Source organism: Gallus gallus, chromosome 2, assembly GCF_016699485.2.
Source record: "Gallus gallus isolate bGalGal1 chromosome 2, bGalGal1.mat.broiler.GRCg7b, whole genome shotgun sequence".
NCBI lineage: Eukaryota > Metazoa > Chordata > Aves > Galliformes > Phasianidae > Gallus > Gallus gallus.
The window spans coordinates 60,207,592-60,230,711 of NC_052533.1; the positions used below are offsets into that span (position 1 = coordinate 60,207,592).

General features: G+C 37.8%; 1 protein-coding gene across 9 annotated transcripts in view; it reads left to right on the forward strand.

Annotated features, from left to right (window-relative positions):
• The window catches only part of KIF13A (kinesin family member 13A), a 113,552-nt gene that overhangs the window by 81,084 nt on the left and 9,348 nt on the right, over positions 1 to 23,120 (forward strand). For 4 of the 9 annotated variants that reach the window (XM_040696457.2, XM_418923.7, XM_040696462.2 and 1 more), the window contains 21 exons: positions 3,180 to 3,342; positions 4,013 to 4,153; positions 5,591 to 5,740; positions 6,032 to 6,196; positions 6,851 to 7,024; positions 7,565 to 7,716; positions 7,832 to 7,964; positions 8,082 to 8,228; positions 9,138 to 9,176; positions 10,484 to 10,583; positions 10,670 to 10,796; positions 11,872 to 11,927; positions 13,144 to 13,268; positions 13,997 to 14,173; positions 15,149 to 15,241; positions 15,948 to 16,100; positions 17,562 to 17,639; positions 18,176 to 18,223; positions 18,689 to 18,800; positions 19,729 to 19,880; positions 20,391 to 20,495. In XM_040696457.2, the coding sequence (XP_040552391.1) occupies positions 3,180 to 3,342; positions 4,013 to 4,153; positions 5,591 to 5,740; positions 6,032 to 6,196; positions 6,851 to 7,024; positions 7,565 to 7,716; positions 7,832 to 7,964; positions 8,082 to 8,228; positions 9,138 to 9,176; positions 10,484 to 10,583; positions 10,670 to 10,796; positions 11,872 to 11,927; positions 13,144 to 13,268; positions 13,997 to 14,173; positions 15,149 to 15,241; positions 15,948 to 16,100; positions 17,562 to 17,639; positions 18,176 to 18,223; positions 18,689 to 18,800; positions 19,729 to 19,880; positions 20,391 to 20,495 (2,590 nt within the window). The remainder of the gene's footprint in view (positions 1 to 3,179; positions 3,343 to 4,012; positions 4,154 to 5,590; positions 5,741 to 6,031; positions 6,197 to 6,850; positions 7,025 to 7,564; positions 7,717 to 7,831; positions 7,965 to 8,081; positions 8,229 to 9,137; positions 9,177 to 10,483; positions 10,584 to 10,669; positions 10,797 to 11,871; positions 11,928 to 13,143; positions 13,269 to 13,996; positions 14,174 to 15,148; positions 15,242 to 15,947; positions 16,101 to 17,561; positions 17,640 to 18,175; positions 18,224 to 18,688; positions 18,801 to 19,728; positions 19,881 to 20,390; positions 20,496 to 23,120) is intronic. The other 5 variants (XM_040696459.2, XM_004939628.5, XM_040696458.2 and 2 more) reach the window with 3 other exon arrangements.

Genomic DNA, 23,120 nt, shown 5'->3' on the forward strand with positions numbered 1-23,120 from the left:
AAAAGAACTTTATTGTTCACTCCATGTTTTTTCTTTATGTGAAGAGTTTGAGTGCACTTTCCTATTTCATGTATTTTTGCTTTGCCTTTCACCATAAATAAGTTGATGTACAAGAACTGTCTAAATAACGGAAGCCAATGTTGTGTTGCAGCTTTCAAATTCAGAGTGTTAAAAATAGAACAGAACAGATCTCAGTTTAGTTATTATGTGCGCTTTTGTTTTGTAATTTCTGCCAAGTTTGGCCTGGAAAAAAAAAGCAATCTGTTCACACACTCAGCTATGATGCCTAAAATGTTTTCCATAGCAAGCTTAGGGAGAAGCATTGCTCTGTTTCAACTTCAGTTAAAATAATTGTTTGCCCCTGTAAGAGCTAAAAACAGAATTGTTGTACTGTGAACTGAATGTAAAGTATTGCAGAGTCACAGTTGTGATTTGCAGGCTGTTTTAGTGTTGCAGAGGAGTGTGAAATAAAGAACGCTGGTCTGAACCATTGCTGTTTGATATTGAGCACAGCAATGCTATCAAGATATCATTGATAACCCACTTCATTTGCAGAGATGAGAAGAGGGCTTATGGGCAAAGGAAGCAATATCTCTAAGAGATGCAACAGAAAGGAGGGAGCAGCAGAAAAAAAAAAGTTCTTTCCTGTCCCTGAGAGTCAGAAAGATAAAATGGTAATTGATGGTCTAAAAATTAACCAAACACTGTAAACATAAAATGACATAAAAATGAAAATCTGGAGTGGTGTCAAGATTGAGAGTTCTGCCAGGCTTCTCTTCTCAGTATTTGTTAGAGGATTTTAAGGGGATGGGGGGGAGGGGAGGAAGCTGTGCTTTGAACGAACGTTTTGGCTCTGGACTTAATGGGTTTCTTCTGTAAAAGCATGGCAACAAAGCTTTGTAGAGGATATTCACCAGCCAACTGGCCAGAGGGCAAGAAACACAGAAAACATGGGAAGACTCAATGCAAAGAACACGTGAACAACCAAGTGTCTGAGTTGCGTAGGATTTGGTTAATGCAGTTTTGGCTGTCATTCTATTGCTAATAGAGCTGAACTCTACCGGATCAGCCAGCGGAAGGAATTTGATAAGCATCAGATGTGGGCACATGGTTGTGTCTGTCAGATCAGCTAGAATACATTATGCAGAGTTTATTCTAGCTTTATGCTGACTGTGGGAGGATAGATGATACCTGATACAGTGCTAAAACCCTCTGGTGTAAAGTAAATCCAGTGTAACTTTGAACAAGTTTATCTGTTGGGGTGGGTGGTGGTGGTGTACTGGAGCAGAGCTTTAGTTTGTTTGGAGTCAGCATTCTGTCTCTGGCACTGGGAATCCAAGACACTGCAATGACACTTTGCAAGAGTGAGATTTGAAGGCGTTTTGCTAATGCTTGGCTTAAACAAGTGTTTGAGTATTTCTTGTTCAGTGGATATTTGCTGTTGCTAACACGCTGACGAAGTTTGTCATGTTCTTTGTGCAGTAAGAATTAAGAAATGTCATCTGAAACATATTTTTTAACTAAGTTTCTGGAAGAGTGATGCCATAGCAGCAGAAAAACAGAACTACCGTATGCATAAGAAAATAAGAACTACCCATAATAGTTGCTTGAACTATCATTACTGCTCGTAAGTCCTCCTAGTCTTAAACCATCTCTTTCTCAAGTATCTAGCAAAGATAAGGATGGTGTGGGAGCAAACCCCAAAAGCTAGCCAGATGCAGGTTCCTGGGTGAGGGAAGGGGCTGGCTGTAGCTGAATCCTATGGCTCCTAAAGCTCTTACAGATCAAAGCGGTCTTCTGCTTCTCAAATGGGATAGCTGTCTTGCAGTGGTTGCAGGTGTAACAGACTCTCATCATGAAGTACTACTTAATGAGTAATTCTTCACTCTACCTTCATTTTCTGGGTGAATCCAACATTAGAGCAGTCTGTGGGGTGCGTCACTCCAGTGGGCCAGAGTTGCTCACTTAGTCTTTATAGCCAGACTAACAGAAGCGGGAGAGAAATTTTCCATGTAACACCAGTAGATATGGAGAAAGTAGACTTCTAATCTAATGACAGTAGCAACTATTTAAGTTCCAGCAAAATCCACCACTGTTGCAAGCTCCAGCCAGATAGGTGAGAGAGGCAAAGCAGCGTGTTGTAGCATGTTGAAGGCTCTAAAAAATTCAGACCTATGTGCTAATGCTGTTAGTACTTTGTCACCTTGCTACAGCTTCAGGGAAGAGTCAGAGTGCAGCGTAAGCTGAAAATTCATACAAGGGAGTGTTGGTCACTGAAAAGTCTGAAATTTGTTCGTGAGTTTTTTGCAGAAGGTGACGGGACACAGGAGGTTCTGTTGGGATTACAAGGAAGGCAGAAAGGGGGTCTTCCCGTTTAATCAAAGGAGAGTTGCGGTACTTTTAAAAAGCAAGTTACAGATAAGACTTCCTGGTATGAACGCATTGCAGGTGGAGGTACAGTGTGTGTCACAGCAGCTTTGCCGGGTTGTATGTTAGAAGTGATTTGCTCAGACAGGCCCTACAAAACTGTCTGGAATTAGTCCAGAAACTGTTGTGTGTACAGAGTGCAGAGGCTTTAGTCTGTGCTCATTCACTGATTCAGTTAAAAGGTACTCTCGGTAAATAGGACTTAAGGTGGTTTTTTAATATGTACATTTGAGATTGCTTCAATATATGCAGGATGATCCAAGAGTCTGTAGAACTGCGAAGCCCTGGCTGTAGTGTAAAGCTTTGGCCTGCAGTGATTTCAGATTCCAGTGTCACGATATGAGGAAGAACAGTTTTTATCAAGATGAAGTACTACGTGTTGGGACTGGTAGTTTCTGTGGAACTTGACTACCGATTAAAGGCAAAGACAACTGCAATTATTTCATTTCTTGAAAGAATACCCTTAGGACTCTTAACAAATTATCACTGTAACAGCTGTCACAGTACTGTGCCCTTTTTATTTGGGCATCGCTGTGCTCGACTTATCTCAACAATAATATGTTTGTTTAATATGTGATCACTGTTCTTCCTTCATAAAATTGTCCAACAGTTTCGAGTTTGCTGATGTAGTGCAGTATGGCATTTCTCCTTACTCTTGCTTCAGAAAATTCTTTGTTAGCACCTCTATTTGCAGCTTTCCAATAATAGAAATAGGTTTCTGTGTATTTTTCATGTTCCCTACTGCACCGCAGGGATGAATTGTTTCGACAGAGCCTGGCTAAACTTCGAGAGCAGATAGTGAAAGCAAATACGCTGGTGAGAGAAGCAAACTTCCTAGCAGAAGAAATGAGTAAGCTAACAGATTACCAAGTAACGCTTCAAATCCCCGCTGAGAACCTCAGTGCCAACAAAAAGGTAATAGCATAATAATAGTGCTGGAAAATGACATAGGTTTATTCCTAATAAAAGTGTAGATGTATTTAACATTCATCTTCAACTTAAGGCCATAAAATTTTATTTTTGTTAGATTATGCGTAGACAAAACAGAGGTGCTACCTGATTTTAATATATGGAAAGGGATTAATGTAAAAATGACATCAGAGTATTAAGTATGGCTCTTAGTGTTCTTTCAAGTGTGTGATAAGGGTATGTGAATGTAGTTTGTGATCAGACATTTGTGTTCTGTTGCTGTAAAACCTAAGTAAAGTGCTACATTTTAGTTGTTTGCAAAAATTACCAGTTTTGTTTAAGATCCCTGTAACTTTTTCTAAAGTGCTTTCATGTTGTACTGTTGCTGTAAATATAATGGTAGCAATTAAAATCATATACTCGTCATAAGCTATTTGACTGAGAGTTGTTAATGATACTGTGTAAATAGAAGTTGTTTAAGAAGAAAAAAGAGGTCTGAATCTTCAGAAATGTGTAAGGATATGCTGTGTTAGAGGCCAGAGATGGTATGGCTGGCATGCAGAGGAAGCTATATATTGTTAACTTAATTCCTTTTTAGGAGAACAGTCAGAGTGAAAGGTTAAACTACTCGCATGCACAGTTCTTGCAGTTGTTATTTTTTTTTCTTCTGGCTTAGAGGGGTGCAATAGTGAGTGAGCCTGCTATTCAAGTGAGAAGAAAAGGAAAGGCTACTCAAGTGTGGACTATTGAGAAACTGGAGAACAAACTGATTGACATGAGAGATGTCTATCAAGAGTGGAAGGAGAAAATTCCTGAGGTATGAAATATTTATTTTTGAAAGGGATCACAGTGTGTTTTCTTCTAACCCCTTTTAGTATGATGTGCAGATGAAGTGCAATGACTTAGTGTATGAAAGAGTGTGGTACTGTGGTGAAAAAAGAAACAACTGTGAACAAAATGCCTATGCAGAGTAAAATATAGGTATGTCTTATCCTCACTTACATTCTCAGACATGGTTGTGCTGAGCTAGTGACTCATGACAGCAGTTAAGGCTTATGTTTACCTTCCATTATACAAATGCCACGCAGGTAGGCATTAACTCTAAATGGAAACGGCAAGCTTCACTGGAAATACTGATTAAACATTGATCAGTATCAAAAATAGGTAGGGTGGCTAGAGTGCCCATGCTGCTTAGATACATTTCAAGTGCAGAACACATCAGAGGGGTAGAATTTAATCTTAAAATGGTAAATATCCTGTAATTTTGGTTGTATATTCTCCAGCCTTAAAACAGTGAAGAAATCAATAAAGATTATGTAGTCTGCATCAGTATCTCTATGAAAACCAAGTGGTGTTTCCTGAGAATCTAAGCAGCAGATCAGATTTAGAAATGAGTGTAGGATTTGTTAGAAGCTTGTTGGTTTACATCAGAGGTGTATCTTACTGTCATATGGCCAATATGGAACACCTGAATTACTTGTAACATGATTAATTCCCAAATATGTTTGAACAGCTGTTGTGCTTTTGTTCTCTGCCTTAGACAGGACGATGGGAATCTCTAATACAGGGGATGCTGAGCACTTCATCAGTGCCCATTGAAGGCAACAACGATTTTGCTTACTTTACTAAGAACTGATAGCGTATTCTGTCAGTGTATACATTCAATTAATATACTTTCCTGAGACAGGATTATTCTTTCCACTACATATGTCAGACATAATGCATGTGCTGTATGTGCTATATGGAAGCATGTAAGTCAAATGGTGATGAAAGAGGAGGAGAAGGGAAGGAGCTAACATGTCCACTGATGTGTGCATATCATGCCAGGAATCTGCATAAATTCTTTCTTGGCTGCTATGAGGTACTTGCATAGAAACTGCTGCAGATGTGATCTCACCTCTCGAGTAATCGTAGTAACAATTGTAGGCTTAAGTAGGAGTAATCCTGCAACTTCCCTTTTGCCCTAGTAGTGGCCCCCAGCAGCTAGAACAGCTCCTCATCTTGAAGATTATTTGTGCTTTCATTTAAAAAGTATAGTGAACCTTATGTTATTGCTTACCATAGTAAAGAAAGGATTGTATGTCTCATCTCAAAGATTTCATTTCAGATTTCCCTTTTTATTTGTGTAATGGGAAAGAACAGGAACACGTGATAGTGACTTAATTTTTGTGCCATGATCTTGTATTGCTTGATAATTTGATTTTGATTTCCATTCTTAAATTATTTGAAATAACTTCTGTGCTCTTTAAAACAGATAAGGAAGCTCACTGGCAAAAGAGGTGATCCTTTTTATGAAGCACAGGAGAATCACAACTTAATTGGTGTGGCAAACGTATTTTTGGAGTGCCTTTTCTATGATGTTAAGCTGCAATATGCTGTGCCTATCATCAGCCAGCAGGGGGAGGTAAAGCGAAATAGTGTCCTGATTCTTACCTGTGCATTCATACCTGTGTGGATAAAGTTGTTTGTTTGTTTGTTCTTAAAAAAAGCTTAATAGTTCTGCATACAAATAACTTCTTTATATTCCTCTCTTCTTTTTTTTTGTCGTTGTTTCTTTTCATGTGATAGTTGCGAGCTGTTTAGTTCTAACATTCAGTCTAGTTAGCAGTCTCTGTGTGCCTCCTAGAGTAAGATATCTACCATCTTTTTCTTTGAATCATTTGTGCATAGATTCTTAGTATTTTTCTTGCGTTAGGTTGCAGGACGATTGCATGTTGAAGTAATGCGAGTCACTGGGTCTGTCCCAGAACGTGTGGTAGAAGGAGATGACTCATCTGAGAATTCTAGTGAGAGTGGAAGTCTGGAAGTCATGGATAACAATGGAGAAATTATTCACAGAGCAAAAAAGCTCTCCTGCAGGGTAAGTGAGAGTACATGATGAATTTAACAGTTTCAGACCTTTGTAACTGTGTAGTCAATCTTAAGTACAAAACTATGTAAACAATTTCTTGCATTAAATTTTATCAAGAAAAAGCAGAATTTTCTTAAAAGAGGGAGACTTCTCTTGGTCCCAGTTCAGTGCATTCCAGTCTCACTGGCCATGGTTGCCAGTGACCGAGCTGATCAGCGTTAGTTTCTAGTATATGTAGATCTATATAATAAATACTGACATTAGAAGGACTGTCTTTCATGGCAGACACAGAAGGGGAAATAGTTTTTCCATATATCAGCTTGCTATGATTTGTTTGATTATCAAATGTAGTATCAGTGGCTGGTGTCTGGATTTCATTTCTTCTTTTATGGAAAAGTTCTTCGCTCAGTAGTATTGTCTTCCTCAAAGAAAGCACATGCATGGCTAAACTAGTTAGATGCATGTAGCTATTCTCCTTGCATCTGCATTTCTGTATGTGCAAAATACAGATTTCCTGAGTAGAGTCGTCTTTAAGAGGCAATCAGAGATAACCTTTCAAAAAATCTTAGTTGTTGGTAATTTTTATTTAAATAGTTCGTTTTTAATCAGTTTATAATTGAAGAAATAATCGTATTTATGAGTACATCCATCTTGTCTACTCAGGTAAAGATAAAAGAAGCAACCGGACTGCCACCTAATCTCTCCAACTTTGTCTTTTGTCAATACACATTTTGGGATCAATGCGAGTCAACAGTAGCAGCTCCAATTGTAGATCCAGATGTGCCTTCACCTCAGAGCAAAGATGCTCATTTTACAGTGACCTTCTCTCATTGTAGGGTAATTATTTTTAGCATGGAACGATACTGTCAGAAGGATGGTATATTTGATTTAAGCTGTTTAGAATTTAAGTGTTGTTTTCCCTGGGGGAGGAAGGGTGGAATTAAGTCATATAACTAATGACTTTTGAAAATACGTTGAGTGCTATAATATTTTACTTCATTTCCTCTTTGTAATGCAATAAAATGGAAAATGATCTTATAAGTTCAGTTGTCATCTTCAGTGTGTACAGAGAAAACTATAGTTTATATAAGGATATTTTATACAGTTGTTCAGTAAGCTCAGTAACTTTAAAAATCTTACTGGGACTGTGATGGGGCTTTTATGTAAATTTTCAAAGCACAATGCTCAATATGCAGAAGCATAAGTTGCTGAGATTATTTGTTTCACAGCTCTGTTGACCAAAGTCAAGCTTTGTGATCCAAACTGTATGCTTGTACCATGCAGATGTGCAATTGTTTGGTGAATCTTTGTGAACCGATTGAGGACTTGCAATTATTTTATTTCATTGGTTGTAATGTGTTTTTTTCTGATTTCTAGGACTATGTGGTGAATGTCACAGAGGAGTTTTTGGAGTTCATTTCAGAAGGAGCTCTTGCTATTGAGGTGTGGGGTCACAGATGTACAGGCAATGGCACCTCTGTTTGGGAAGTTGACTCTCTTCATGCAAAAACTAGGACACTGAGAGATAGGTATAAATTACTCTTGGATGCTTTCATCAGCTTTCCAGAGGCTTTCGAATACCTGTGGTGCACTTGTCATATTTTGACGAGGCAACCATTAGTTTTTGTGGGTATGTCTTTTTAGGTGGAATGAAGTAACTCGAAGAATAGAAATGTGGATTTCCATACAAGAATTGAATGAGATGGGAGAATATACTGCAGTTGAACTCCATCAGGCAAAAGATGTAAATACGGGGGGGATTTTCCAGCTTAGGCAGGTATGTTTTTTCCTTATTGCCTTGTTCATACTTAAATTGATTCTAAATTTTATTCTTAGATTCCTTCTGTTTCTCTCTCCCTCTCTGTCTTTCTCTATCAATTACCTTCCTGTTCAGGGTCATTCTCGCAGAGTTCAGGTGACAGTGAAACCTGTACAACATTCAGGAACATTGCCTCTCATGGTAGAAGCAATTCTTTCAGTCTCTATAGGTGGTGTGACTGCCAGATCAACCAAATTGCAAAGGGGCTTGGACAGCTATCAGGTAAGACAGTTCTTTTTCATGCATTGATTTATTTTCTGTTTTTACTTTGCTATTTTAGATCCTGCCCGAAAGTTCCAAAAGGGACCTTAGTTCACACACTGGTACATGACACGTTATCTTGCTGTTTTATATGTGTTTGAGGCTAATGTGAGTATAGGACGCTAAAGCTGCTTCTTTTTTAGCTTGCTTGTAACTTAGTGTGTAACTGATAAAGAGCCAAGTGTGATATCTGGATACATACAAGACCACAGGCATATGGAAGTTGTTTTTACTTTTGCAGCAGTGAAATAATACCAGATTAATGATTCGGTTAATTTCTCTCTCATGTATGAATGGTGTAAGTTGAAGAGTAAAACAAAATGAAAATTAGTAGGGTTAATGTCTTATAGTGATATAACATTTATCTTTTTAAGCTGTTACTGAATGCAGCAGGTCTTAAGAAGTATAAATGGCTTGTTGCTGCTGCTACACAAATTCATATGGAAAACAAAGCATTCTTTTATTAACAATAGCAAAGAACAAGTGGAACAGGCCACCCAGGGAAGCATGGTGCTTTCAGTCATTCAGAACCACAAATAATTCTAACCTTAAGTACAGACAAAACTGTAAATGTAAAGTTTGGCTGTATGCTTGCTCAGTCCTTTTTCTGGTGCTGTATTCTATAAATTCCTTTATTTGCTAAATATAACTTCTAAAATCATGGCTGAGATGCTACAGTCTGTAATGAAGAACAAATCGGATCCTCTCTGTTAGTAAGACTTTGGTTACTTGAATGTTATTTTAACATTTTACAAGTTTGTTTGTGTCAAGAAATGTTTGCACTCATGGTTTGGGGGCATTTCTGTGATTTTTTTCTGTTAAAAAATGCATGTTCTTTTGTTTTTTACAAAATTTATTTTCTCCTACCAGAAGGAGGAGGATGATGGTGGTGATATGGATAGTTACCAGGTATTGATGCTGTTGCTGTCAATCCTGTGGCATGGGGCACAGCTAATGCTAATAGCCAACAGCTTTCAAATGAACAAGCGAAGTGGTGCAAGCAAAAGCAGCTTTGAAATATATGCTATGCATTTAAGAGGCTACTTGGGCTGTTAAACACTGTTTATCTAATGACTCTACACTCTTGCAGTGTGCTCTTTTCTCTACTATTCGGCAGTCAGCTCTCCTAATGGGCTACATGAATTGCTACGTGAAGAAAAACTTAAGAAACTTGGATTTAAAATGAAAATAGTTTCTGTTGAGTATCGTAGGAAAAAAAAAAAAAGCCCTGCAGCTACAGAAGTTCTTCTCAACCAAACTACACAAAAAATGGCTTTTTAATTCTATTTTCTAAAGAAAACATCTTAACCTTTTGAATTGTGCATTTTTCTGAAATGCTAGTGGGAGAGCAAGTGGAGGATGAGAATATGGGGAGTACAGAAGTTCAGTGAAGGAAATTTTCTATTTTCAAGTTTGGAAACCTTGAACGTGGCTCTTTTCTGATAAGTAAATGTAGGGCAGTCAAAGTTGAGAAAGCTTGAAGGAAGAACTGTTTAAAAGATGGCAAAGGCCAGAAGAAGAAATACCTAAAAATGTAAAACACGGTAGAGATTTTACACGGAAGTCTTATTTTTAGTAGACAGCTTTACAGAGGTAAAATTAGTTTGGGGAGAATGCTGATATCCCATAAGATAATGTATTAGACTTTACAGCAACCTCAGAAATACCAGTTAGGCACTAACTTCTTGCGGGCTGTTCATGCGCTTCCTGACAAATCACAGAGAAGAATGAACCAGATTTTCTGTGATACCACAAAGCATGATTGCATGATGGGTTTTGTTTGCATGAGAAACCTTTTAATTGCACTGATAGCAACTACTAGCAATGGAACTTCATGCAGATTTGAGGGTATACTGACCTGTCTAATCTTCAGGAGAACTTACAATCAACTCATTATACCTGTTTTTCCTATTCCATACACTAGTAAAAAGTTTAATTGCCATTTCTGTGAATAATTAGCCTATGGTGTATAATCCTATTCAGTATCTGAGGTTTTCATATTTTCTTTTCCTCCTTTTGGATTTTGAGATTTGAAAGCAAATAAGCTTCCATTCATGGGTGATGAGGTACTCAATTAGCGTGCATGTTATTCGGGGGAAAAAGTTTTCTGCATCATGCAAGCTGTTTAATATCAGTTCTGATGAAACTATCACAAATTCACTGCCATTTGATCTTAACCACAAAGCATAATAACTTCCTCTTTTCTTCCATGTTAGGAAGAAGATTTAAACTGTGTACGAGAAAGATGGTCTGATGCATTGATAAAACGCAGAGAATACTTAGATGAGCAGATTCAAAAGATCAGCAATAAACAAGGTTTGAAGCTTAAGAACTCACAAGTACTATTTCATCAACAACAAAAAAAAGTGTCTTATATATAATATTAACCTCTTCCTCTGTAGAAAAATCTGAGGATGATATAGAACGAGAAGCTCGGCTGGTAGAACAGTGGGTAGGGCTGACGGAAGAAAGGAATGCGGTCTTTGTTCCAGCACCAGGCAGTGGAATCCCCGGTGCACCTGCAAATTGGTATGTTCAGAAAAAAAAAAACATTGCAGTGGTTTGCTTTTTCTGTAGGAACATTGCAAACTTGCAAGGTAAAAATCTCAGGATGTTTTATAGCTTTCTACATTTTCCTATACCGCCACAAATTACACAGAGCTGGCATGAGGTCTGATGCCGTTTTGGACGTAAGCAACAGCTGCCTGGTTAACTTACTACATAAAGTAGTTTCGAGATAGCTTTGACAGTTTGAACATCACCTTTGAATTTAAAAGTGTTTTACTTCTTTGATGTTTTGTTTTAAATTCGGAGAGTTTTCTTGTAGTTTGACTCCTTTCAGCAAAATAATAGAGGAACGTCTCAAAAATGAATTATAGAACATGATGATTTCATTGAGTTCAGGGTGTGGAAGGGAGATATTCTAATTTAAAAGGTTGTTCTCTTCTTCCATTCAAATTTCTACTAATGTATCTTTAATTTCATTTGAATTTGTGTTTTAAATAAGATCATTGGAACTAGCTTTGAAAAATTAAGAATGCATCAGGTTGAATTTGGGAAAGCATGGACAAAAAATAAGAAGTCTAATCAAGTGAACACTGATGTCCCTGATAAAACCTAAATCTCTTATTCAGTGGTATAAATGTAGTGGTATTTTTTCCTCTCAAACTTAAGACTCTTTTCCCCTTATTCACTTGAAGTATACTGTGGTCATGTAGCTAGAAATGTGTTTATTGTTATAAAGACTATGTCTTGTCAGTAGTTACCTATTCATTTGTTTGAAGGGTTGCTAACCTTTACGTGTAAGATGACTGCAGCCAGTTAATTTTATAGGAAGCAGAGTGGGATGTTTAGAGCTGTCATTGTAACAATTGAAATGCACTGAAGTGTGTGAATTAAGTTTTGGTGAAACATTACATTTAGTTACATGTGGAGATACGCAAAACACCGTCTGTGCAATGCAGACATTCAGATTAGCCATCAAAATGTTGACAGCTTTAGTCACCGATTACAGTTAATAAAATCTTACATAGAGATCGATTTGCCCAAATTAGTATTGGTGGGTATTTGTCTTCCTTGTTGACAGCAGTTTGTTTCGTTTCAGGATTCCACCTGCAGGAATGGAAACACATATACCCGTCCTCTTCCTTGATTTGAATGGTATGCTGTAACGACAGATTAAGAAACTTTGGAAAATAATAAAATTTAATTTCTAACAGTACACTGATAGATGGAATAGTGGATCTTAAATATTTAAGCAGACGTAAGAGAGATCTGTCAATGGCAGCGTCTGGCATAGATTGTAGAATGTTCTTTCTTCTGATTACACATGTTGGAATAATTAAGCACAAATATTTTAAAATTAAGGTGCAAGTCAGGAACATACGAGTACAAGAATTGTTTATTCAACAAAAAACTGTGTAAAAGAGCAAGCTTAGTTTAAATGGAAGAAGAGAAAGAAACATTTTGTGTGCATTTTGATATACAAATCCACATGTCATAAGAACATAGGGGAATCTCCCAGCTGTTACAGATCTGAGTTATCTGTAGAGGTTTAAACAGATGGTTTAATGAACAGTGCTAGAGTATCTAAATGTTCTCCCTTTGAAGACACTTAGTTTTAACTGTGAGAAGACTATTGAATTTTGTTCTTAGAATGCAGACTCGCTGTTAAGCAACAAGATACTGGAGTTAGCACCATATTTAAGGACTGGGCGAATGGTTGGACTGGATGATCCTGTGGGTCTTTTCCAACCTTAGCGATTCTATGATTCTAAGTCTGTAAGAATAAACTCTTAGATATAAAGTAGAGAAGGATCCACAAGCCCTGTCACATCCAGCACTTCGTTGTGCTCCTAGATATGTTCATACAGGCAACATACTAATGTCTTCTTTGAACACTGCTTTTGAAAAATTCCTTCATCAATTCTCACAAGCAATGTTTTTGTTTTTCATTGTAAGCAGAGTTTAGCAGACAGAAGACCAATAGAACACATTTATGGATCATTGCACAACAGGGTTTTTTTTTGTTTTTGTTTTGTATTATTAAAAGCCTAATGTTATCAGTACTGCTGTTCGCAATCTGGATACATCAGAACTGATTTAAGTAAGAAATGAGTTGTTTAGATAAATCAGGAACTTTCTGGCTGGGTAAGTTCCTTTCATGAGTACCTAAAAATAGATTGGAATTCTGTTTAGATCATGTGAGAACATGTTCAGAAGGAATCCCATTTTGTATGCTTGAATTATTTTTGAAATAATGCATGGTAAGATTAATCAGAGCTAAATGTATTATGAAATAATTACAACTTTGCCTCTCTATATTAATATCCTTTGGTGTAAAACTGTTTCCTTCTTTGCACGTTTGTTTCATTAGCTGATGACCTCAGTGCCAATGAACAACTTATAGGTCCCCATGCATCAGGAGTTAACTCAATACTACCAAAGGAGCACGGGAGTCCATTCTTTTATCTGCCGATCATAAAACACAGTGATGATGAGGTAAATCAAATTTCTTCTTTCCTTCTCCCTTCATCCTTTCTCTTGCGGGCTCTTCAATTTTTCGGAGGAAACTGCTTCCTTTATTGTCCTCACAAGGCAAAGCTTAGTGTTTAAATAAAGCTTTTTTCTTTCGTAGTACATGATTCCTTTTTAAGTCCGGTAAATTGGGAATTGTTGGAACTAAGAAGTTCCAAAGTATACCTGGAACCAGTCAACTTGCATTTCTTTCACTTTCTGTGCCTTCTCAGGCCAATACTTAAAAGATCATTTGCAGAGTAAATGGCATACTGAGATTCAGAAGGAGACGGGGAAGGAAAAAGATGTTCTGCAGGATGGGAACAGGTTTATTCTGTATAGAAAGTCATAACTTGTTAGAATAAGTGGAAGCTTTGTCATTGAATTCAATAAACTTTCAATGTAGATGCAATACGATTTGTTTTTCTTCCTTCAATTTTGCTTCTGCTTTCCGCTCTGCCTTCCTCTGGTTATAAACTTTCTTTTGGAGCTAGGATTGTGTGCTCCATCATGTTCTGTGGTATCTTAACACCTTTTATGGTTCTTCTGATACATTCCTTATTATAAAAGGGTCATTTTACTTAATTTTGCTCAATGGTACTTACTGTTCTTTTACAGAATAATTGTTTTTCGCCATGTTAAAACATTGCAAATTATTTGTCAAAGTAATTGAGGCTTTGATTTTCTTTTTTCCGTGTGATTTCTCTGTGTAGGTTTCAGCCACTGCTGCCTGGGACTCTTCTGTCCATGATTCAGTGCATCTGAATAGAGTAACTCCTCAAAATGAGAGGATTTACTTAATAGTGAAGACTACTGTGCAGCTCAGCCATCCTGCTGCAATGGAACTGATCTTACGGAAAAGGATTGCAGCCAATATTTATAACAAGCAGGTAATAATTCATATTTTATTACTAATTCTGTTTTATATCCCCAATTTTATGGATGTTTTCCTAGCTGCTTGCTTGATTTTGCATGTCTCCCGTTCTTATGAAAAATAAATGAAAAACAGATCAGCATAGGTCACAGTGATGCTGTGCTTGTCTAGTATAGCCCGTTGAGCTGTTCATTTTTCAACCTGATCTGGTTCAGAGTATAGCAGGTACTACTTTTACATCAACAGCAACAAAAAAGTAGTTTAGACAATGAGATGCTCTCTAAAATTGCATTGCTTTCTGTTTCCCGGACAACTGAGACCAAGAGCATATTTCAGAATTGCTTCAGATTTTGCGATGGGAACGGGAAGTAGGGTTGGGACACCAAAGAGCTGTTGTGCTACTGCATAACTTACTAATAGCTGAATTCCTTGCCTCTTTGTATTTGAGATATTTTCCCTTGTTCGTTTCATTTGTCTAAAATGCCTTATGAGGTGAAAGTTAAGTTTACAGTTCATGATGTAAAGGCTAATCTGATAATGAAGCATACTAAGTCTGTGACTGTAACAGTGAAAGCTGTGGCTACTGTCCCAGCTGTGGCTAGAAATCAGAGCTGTGCTTTGCTATAGCAAAAGGAATTTTCTGCCTTTTTGACAGGTGGCTGACAGAATGAGAAATGTAAGCATACACGTATTAGAGACTTCCTGCAGCCACAGTTTCTCAGTTACAGGTTATTACACAGGAACTGAGCTTCATTGAAAAACAGAAGGGAACTGTTACTATTAGAACTTTGCAGCATTTTATACTGAGCACAGGGCTGTGAGGAGTACTTTTAAGGACTGTGAATACTGACCAGGAACTTTCTAAATCATTGTCCTGAAAATTGTGCTTATGTGGTAAAATAAATTTTTGCACTGCAACTTTTTTTTTTGTCTTAAAGGCACTGTAAGTAATCATTATCAAAGCAGTAACTGGAAATTACTTTGTTTCTAGAGTTTTACCCAGAGCCTGAAAAGGAGAATATCCTTGAAAAATATATATTACGCCTGTGGAGTGACCTATGAAATAGTATCCAATATACCAAAGGTAAATTGTACCATATTTCTCTGGCAAATTCACTGAAAGTAACAGAATGACCTGTTATGGTGAGTAGTATGCACTGCAAAGTAAACATCCTGCTTTGTTGATATGAGGCAACTTGCCGAATTGCACACCCTGAAGCTCAGTAGTGAGGTCATTTCTACCTATTAGTAGTAGAAAACTGTGAGGATACTATTTTCTCTTTTACTGTGTAAACTGAGTTCTTATAGTAGAGCTGCCTCTGAAATTGTATTAGCCTTTGCAGGAAGAATACAGAGGCTACTAAAAGGACATTCAGGTCAATGAAAACAGAAAAACAGCTGAGAAATTTATTTCTACAGGAATATAAACTGCTTTTTATATTACAAACTTGTAGAAATTGAAAATGTATTCTAAAATTGATTGTAAAGGTAAACTGGACAAATAAAAACAAATAGTTCAGTCACCGTGTAATTGTTGCCTTTGCATGGTAGTACTTAGAATTTAAATTCTAGAGAAATCATGCAGAGTATCTAAGGTTCAGGAAGGAAGTTGCATTTACTTTCATTCAGCATCATTTATATGTGTGTTGAGAAGTCTTGAATTGTTGATTATAGTTAGGATTACTGATTAAGATTAATTTCTGAATTGAGGTGGTCTAAGTAAGTGAACCAACACCTTAAAAACAATACGCTTTAATTCAGAAAACTAAATAGTGTAACTTGCAATTTAGGCCACGGAAGAAATTGAAGATCGTGAGACCTTAGCGCTGATGGCTGCAAGGAGTGAGGATGAGGGTACATCCGATGGTGAAACTTACATTGAAAAATACACACGTGGAGTACTGCAGGTGGAGAACATTTTGAGTCTTGAACGGTTAAGACAGGTAAGGAAAAGGCGGTTGGGTCATCTTTTTAACTTTTTCATTACAATCCAAGTAGAGGATATGGGTGGTTTTGTTTTTAAAATATTAAGTGTTGCTTGTTTTTCAATTGAAGTGAGAGCACTGGACAGATAAATGGAAGACTGAGATATTCATGTGAAATACAGAATTTTAGCAGTGGTGGATTAACTAGAGCTGGCAATAGTGTAATGGTCAGAAGCTGAACAGGCAAAAGCCAAAGTATGGATTTCAGATAGAAATTTTGGTGATTGTGAGCACAAATTAAGATCTGTAAATTCAAGCTCTGTTTGCTGTCATTAGGTACACTGGAAAAAAAAAAAAAAAAAAAAGATTCTGGCTGAATTTCAGGGCCCTGATTGTGGTGATCAGTGGCACAAGGCCTACTTGGAACCCAGTAACTAGCAGTGTACCCTAGGGATTGGTACTGGGCCTAGTTCTGTTTAGCATCTTTATTAATGATCTGAATGAAGAATACCCTCAGGAATTTTGCAGGTAACACAAAACTGCAGGGAGTGTTGGTTATACCAAAGGGTTATGCTGCCATCCAGTGGGACTTGGACATGATGGAGAAATGTGTAACAGGAATATCATGAAGTTCAACAAGGAGAAGCGCAAAGCTATTGTTCTGGGGAGGAACAAGCCCAAGCACCAGGACATGCTGGGGACACTCACCTGGAAAGTAACTTGACAGAAAAGAACCTAGAGTTCCCTCATGGGCACCAAGTTGAACATGAGCCACCAGAGTGCCTTTGCAACAAAGAAAGATAGTAGTATCCTGAGTTGCATTAGGTGCGGGGTATTGCCAGCTAGTCAACGGAGGTGATCCTTCTCTATTCAGTACTGGTGAAGCCACACCTTGAGTGCTGTGTCCAGTTCTGGGCTCCCCAGTGCACAAGAAACCCAGACATACTGGAGTGAGTACAACAAAGGGCCACAATGATAATGTAGGAACTGCAATACCTCTCCTATGAGGAAAAGACAAAGTTGGGACTTTTTAGCCTGCAGAAGAGGGACTGGAGGATGGGGTAGTAGAACATTTCATTGCATTTCAGTCATTTCAGTACCTAGAAGGAGGGTTCAAACACAGCAGAAGCAGACTCTTTTCACTGGCGCCAACTGACAGGATAAGAGGTAATGGACATTCTGTCTGAACATCAGGAAACAATTCTTTTCTGTGTGGGTGCCTGAGCAATGGAACGGATTCCAAGGGTTTCCTCCCATGGAGAGATAGTTAAAAGGCATTTGGATGTTCCCTTAGGTAAGTGGCTGTAGGTAGACCTACTTGAATCCAGAGAGGTTGAACCGTATAACCACTAGAGATCTTTTCTGACCTCAGTAATTCTGTCATTCTGTCCTGTGTGATTGCTTCTCATGAGGAAACCCGTGACATTGTTCATCTTTGGTAACAGTGCGATTTTAAGTGGGTTCTGTTCTTCTACATAGGCAGTTACAGTCAAAGAAGCACTCTCTACCAAAGCAAGAAACATCCGCAGAAGCATGAGCACACCAAATGTCCACAATGTAAGAACCCTTTCTCCTCTGGTAAATTAGCATGAATTGGGTGGAATGGTGTTGTCTGTGTACTGATGTAATACTTGTGCAATGTGATACGGTAATGATTATTTTGAAGTAGGAGTAGTCAACCTGTAGAAATGTTGACATGCATAAAAAAAGTCAGTCATTCAATAGAAATCCCTCCTCACAGTTTTCTGTTCTGGAAGAAAGCAAGGGCAGAGGGAGAGTTGGTCAGAACTCTCCTCCTTGTATAAAGGTAATAGCTTGGGAAGAACTTTAGAACGATGGCTGCTGTTATTCAGGTTACTTTTTTTCACTTTGATGTAAAAGTCTCTTTTACTCCTTTTCATGGTGGAAATGGATAGTTTTGGTTTTGTGTGCATTTTATGCATTGTTGTATCCCCCACTCAGACAAAACAAATGTAGCTGTCCTTTTAATTAATCTTATCTGAAAAGTTGGGACTAAATGTTCAGTATCTCCTTAAGACATCTTATAAATAAAAGGAATGCATTTTGTCATTCTACCTCTTGGTGTTTTGTAGGTATCCTGTAGCCGATTAGATCTTTCTGCCTGTGATGATGATGATAAGGTATGTAAATATGAAGTTCAAAAAAATAATAATAAGTTTACATAATATATCTAACAAATGCTAATTACATCCTATTTTGAGTTAAACTCTTTTGTTCTTCTCTGCTTTTTATATTAGAGTGATAGAAAATGATAATTAAGAAGGGGAAAGATAGAGAAAACCGTAGAGAAAACAGAACATTGATGGGAAGGTTCAACCTCTACTGCCATGCTGCTAACATCTGACTCTGATGTCTTGAGCCAGCATAATAAAATAGGGATTACTTTTGGACCATCTCTAGTATATTTTCAAAGAAAAGTGAATTGCTTCTGAATAATCCATCATTTTCAAGACAGAAAAATGTCTTGAAGTCATTAAGTTGGTATATTTGAGGTTAAAAAAAAATAATAAAGTCAATTTTTGAGTTTACCTATTAACCATGTTTTCCTGTATCAGCATGCATATTTATGTATTTTTGTTTCTTAGGGTTGGTCTGAAAGTCACCTAGATATGTCTGACTGTTCTTCCAGTTATCAAGATGTATCATGCTATGGTACTTTACCCAGGGAGTCACCACGCAAGAACAAAGATGGCAGCGGTGAGACTTTAAAGTATATGTGTAATGATTCTGCTTGTGGTTTTTAATTACTGCACTAGATTGAAAATCAGATAAAAAACAGTGTTCTTCTTATTAAATTCTCAGTTCTTTTCTCCTATTTAAATGCTTTATCCAGCTTCTTGCTTTAGCAGCTAAACATAATCTGTGAATAGGGGTGAAAGAGAAATGTATGAAGATATTCAAGAAAGTATAAGAAATTGAGAGTGTTCAAAATCAAATACAAGAGGAAAACAGACAAGCTAAATGTGGATCAAAACAGAAGGAGGAGAGAAAAGGAAAAGCTGCTGCTAATTTATGAATTTGACAATGAAGAGGCTTGTGGGAAGAGTCCTTTTGCAGGTTCTTTGCCTTGCTAGGGTATTTGTTCTTCCATGTCAGCAATCACGGATGTCTTATTTTCTTTAGGTCAAATTGTAACCTGCTCTTTTTGCACAGGAAGTGTTGGTAGAGCCAGTGCTTCCTTGCCTAGAACTTTCTTTTTCATCACCCTAGTTATGCTGGATTGCTAGCTTGGTTCCAGCGCAGAATTGCAGTGTTGTGCGCAGAGGAAAAAGAGGCACAGGAAGCAAAAAGCTGTCAGTCTGAGTTTCAGGGATGTTTCCCACTTTTTATGACTGAGATGAAGAGGAGAAAAACCAGAGCCTCAGAGTGGAAAGGGCAGATACTGCTGTTCTCTGCTTTCCTTCTCTTTCTAGACTGCTCAGAGGAAAACAATCTGCCTTCATAGAGTTCTGCACTATCTCATGCTTGAGTCAGTAGTTAAATACTGAAGTATTGCCATTCTTTCTGTAACCATCAATTTGTCAAATGCATGGTTTAACCTTCTATTATTTTGAATTTTTGCTCTTGCAGTTAAGATATGAAGAAGCAAAGTAGAATATTTTTTTGCTGTTTTTTTTTTCCCTAGGTATTGTGTCTGAGAATTCTCATGCTTTAATGGCCAGCCCTTTTAAAGCATTTTCTCCTCAACCACCCAAGTTTTTCAAACCCTTAATGCCAGTGAAAGAGGAACATAAAAGGAAGACCCCACTTGAAAGTCGACCTCTGCTTAGTCAGGAGGTAATCTTTGGGAGCTACCTTGTTCTTTGTGGAATCAACTAATTTCACATTCTTGGCAAACTGATTGTCACATGCTTCTGTTCCAATACAGTTTTGGAATTATTTGGTTAAAATTCATTATATTTGGGGGGGTTTTCATTGTTTATTTTTTTTACCTGAAACATTGGGTTTGTTTCACTTCTTGGTAAGTATCCTTCTCTACTGGGTATTTCCATTTTAAAGTAACAGTAACCACTTTTTTTTTTTTTTTTAATTAATTCTATGTAGCTCTAGTAATTCTAGTGATTCTAGTAATTCTGTGGTGGTTAGAAGCCTGACTTTTATTCCTCATCATAAAACGCTGTTGAGAAGAGTGCAAGCACATGAGTTTTTCTGCCTGTTAACTTGAAATCTGGTAAAATGTATGGCCACTATGAGCGTTTAGCTTTCATCATTTCTTTATACCTTTCTGCCTCACATGCATTTAGCCTTGTGGTTTGTGTGATGTGTTGTGTGTCTTAACCTTTGCAGAGTATGCCTTCATCTCAGGTGCATTGTGCTGGCTGTGTTGTGCCTTCAGGAAGTAATGCCAACAGCATGCCTGTAGAAAGCAATAGCATACATGAGGAAAAGATTGTAAGTTCTGTACCAGCTTCTGCTATGAGGCCTGGTGGTGGGCTTAGGGCCCTTTGGTGGTGGGCTTAAGGTACTTAATGCTACAGCAGGAAAGGAAGGATTAATGTGGAAACAATCACTTGTGATTATAACTAGTAGTTATAATGAGCACTTGCTTGCTTGGCTTACAAATATAATCTTTAATTGGAAATAATTGTTGGTGGGTTTTTGTGTGTGTTTTTTTTGTTTTGTTTTTTGTTTTTAATATTTGTGTGATTCCTCATATGGGGAGGGTGGAAAATGGGAGGCTTCAGTTTTTACAGTACACAAATAATCAAGTGAAGTGTAGTTTAGTGGGTCATGTTGTCACTCTAATATGCCTTGTATGTTATCCAGATTTTGTGACTATACCCCAGAGTAAATGGAATGATCCCATTTGGTGTAAGTAACTGTGCATTTAGGCGTGGGTACGCTACAAAAGCTTTATCTAATTGCCTGGTGTGGGATTAATATCACTAAAATAAGGTTGCTGCTCTTAATTAACCTCTGCAGCCTGTCTTCATCGTACTTCAGGTGGTGCATTTAGGTGGAGGGTTCTTCTTTTTCTATTCAACTGTCAAACTGTTTTCTCACTGCTGCTTCAACAAAAGATATATCATTTCTGCTTTATGAAGAACTTATTTTTTGAGCTGTGAAAGGTGGCTGTGAATATTTGCTCTAATCAGAGCTTTAGATTTAGCATTTGGAACCTTGAATTTATTTCTCTCTAGTAGAACTGTGAGCATGTTACTCCAGGTTCTAGTGAGGGATTCCCGTTCAGTGTTTTCATTTCCTACCACATAGCCATGCTGTGAGAAAAATCACTTTGGGTTATTTCTAATGCCATTCTGCAGATTGTTGCACCAAAGTCTCCTGAGAGTTCTGGTGCATACATTAGAAGCTTGGCTGCTGTTGTTGTGTAGCAGCTGTTTTCTTCTCCATCATGTTACTTTTCCATAAGGTGGTGTGAGTCAGTATGTCAGCTAAGTCACGGACACAAGTAGCATGAAAGGTATTTGGAAGGCAAAATCTTTCACTGAATTGAAAAATATCCCATGTAAACTAATCTGTTAGAAAATTTCCCATAGCAACTTCAGGGCAATTGTGATCCCTTCAATCAAAGCAGGGTCCCACCCCATGCATGCTCTGAATTAACATGGATATTTGCCTGTGCTGTTTTCCAAAGATAAGCAGGAGCTTTTGGAGCTGGAAAAGGGCAGTCTCCTGCACCAGACTTTTCCAATTAGACTGAAACTAATTCACTGAATGCTTCAGATCCACGGTAGCCTATGAGGCACTGGAAAGAGCTGTACTTTCAGTTCCCAGCTGCTTGCTCATGCCCTTGCACTGACTTGTCTTGCCTCAGCATAGATTTATCTTTGGTTGCGTAGTAAGTCATATTAAGGGGACTGATGCACCTAGGTGAAAAACTATACATAGAGTTAGTTATATTTCAGCTATAACTGTTCTCCTGTCTGATCACTGGAATGAGTACAGAGGAGGCAGGTAAGAACTAGCAGCTGCTCACAGGGAGGAGACTGAGATGGCTGCTCCAGCTTTTTGCACTGAGTTTAGCAAATGATGGTTTCTGGGTTGTTTTTTTGTGTGTGTGTGTGTGTGTTTTTATTTTTTGTTTATTGGTTGAGTTTTTTAATCTCTTAGAAAGGAAGCTGTCGTAAGGCTTCCCAGGCTACTCTGCATTTTTCAGAGCTGGAACAAGTCTGTGCGTTAGCTGGGCTGCTGGAGTAAGCATTATTTCATGCATGTGGATGAACAGCGTTCTCAGAATGAGTTCAGAGATTACACCTGGGCAGCATCATGCCTCTGCATGAAACTTTAGCAGTCTGCTCCTCTCTGATTGCAAATGAAGGTTTCATATTATTTATCTGTACTCCAAATGATTGCTCCAAGGCACAGAGCCTCTTACTCCTATCTAATCACTGGATGATTGATGTAGCTTCAAGTGTGATTCTTTCCTGCATCTTTTAAATTGTACTGCATATAAAAAGTATTAGAAACAACAAAGTGACTAAACATACAGAAGTCCAGTAATTTTAACTGGAGTCGTATTTTGCATCTAGGTAAACATAAGAGTAATATTTGGCCTTTTTCACATGCTTGACCCTGATCTTAACATTTTCTTGAATATTCAAACCATCTGTCAAAGGCAGAGGGCTTAAGTGGTTTACAGAAAGTTTTTCTTTACTTGGCCTTAAATGCAGCTTTGAACCTACAATTTCAGGTGGCACTTCCACACGTGTTACACTACGCCACTGTTCCAAAGCAGTTTGACACATCCCTCTCTAAAATATGAGTACAGCGAAATATGTTAAGGTCAGAGTCATGTTTTTATACTGATCATATTTGCATACTGCCTGTAATTATGCGTCTCAGAATTGGTTTGTTTGTTTTTTTTTTTCTGTGTAGAAGCAAATCCCCTCAGTGGGCGATCAACTTAATGCTGTGAAAATTGAAGCAACTGTGGTGCAACCACCAAATAAGTATTATTAATTTTGAACAAGTATTATTAATTTTAAATTAAAAAGTACAACAGGAACAAGCATCTTTGAGGATCCTCCAGAGCTATAATTCAGGGATATGAAAACT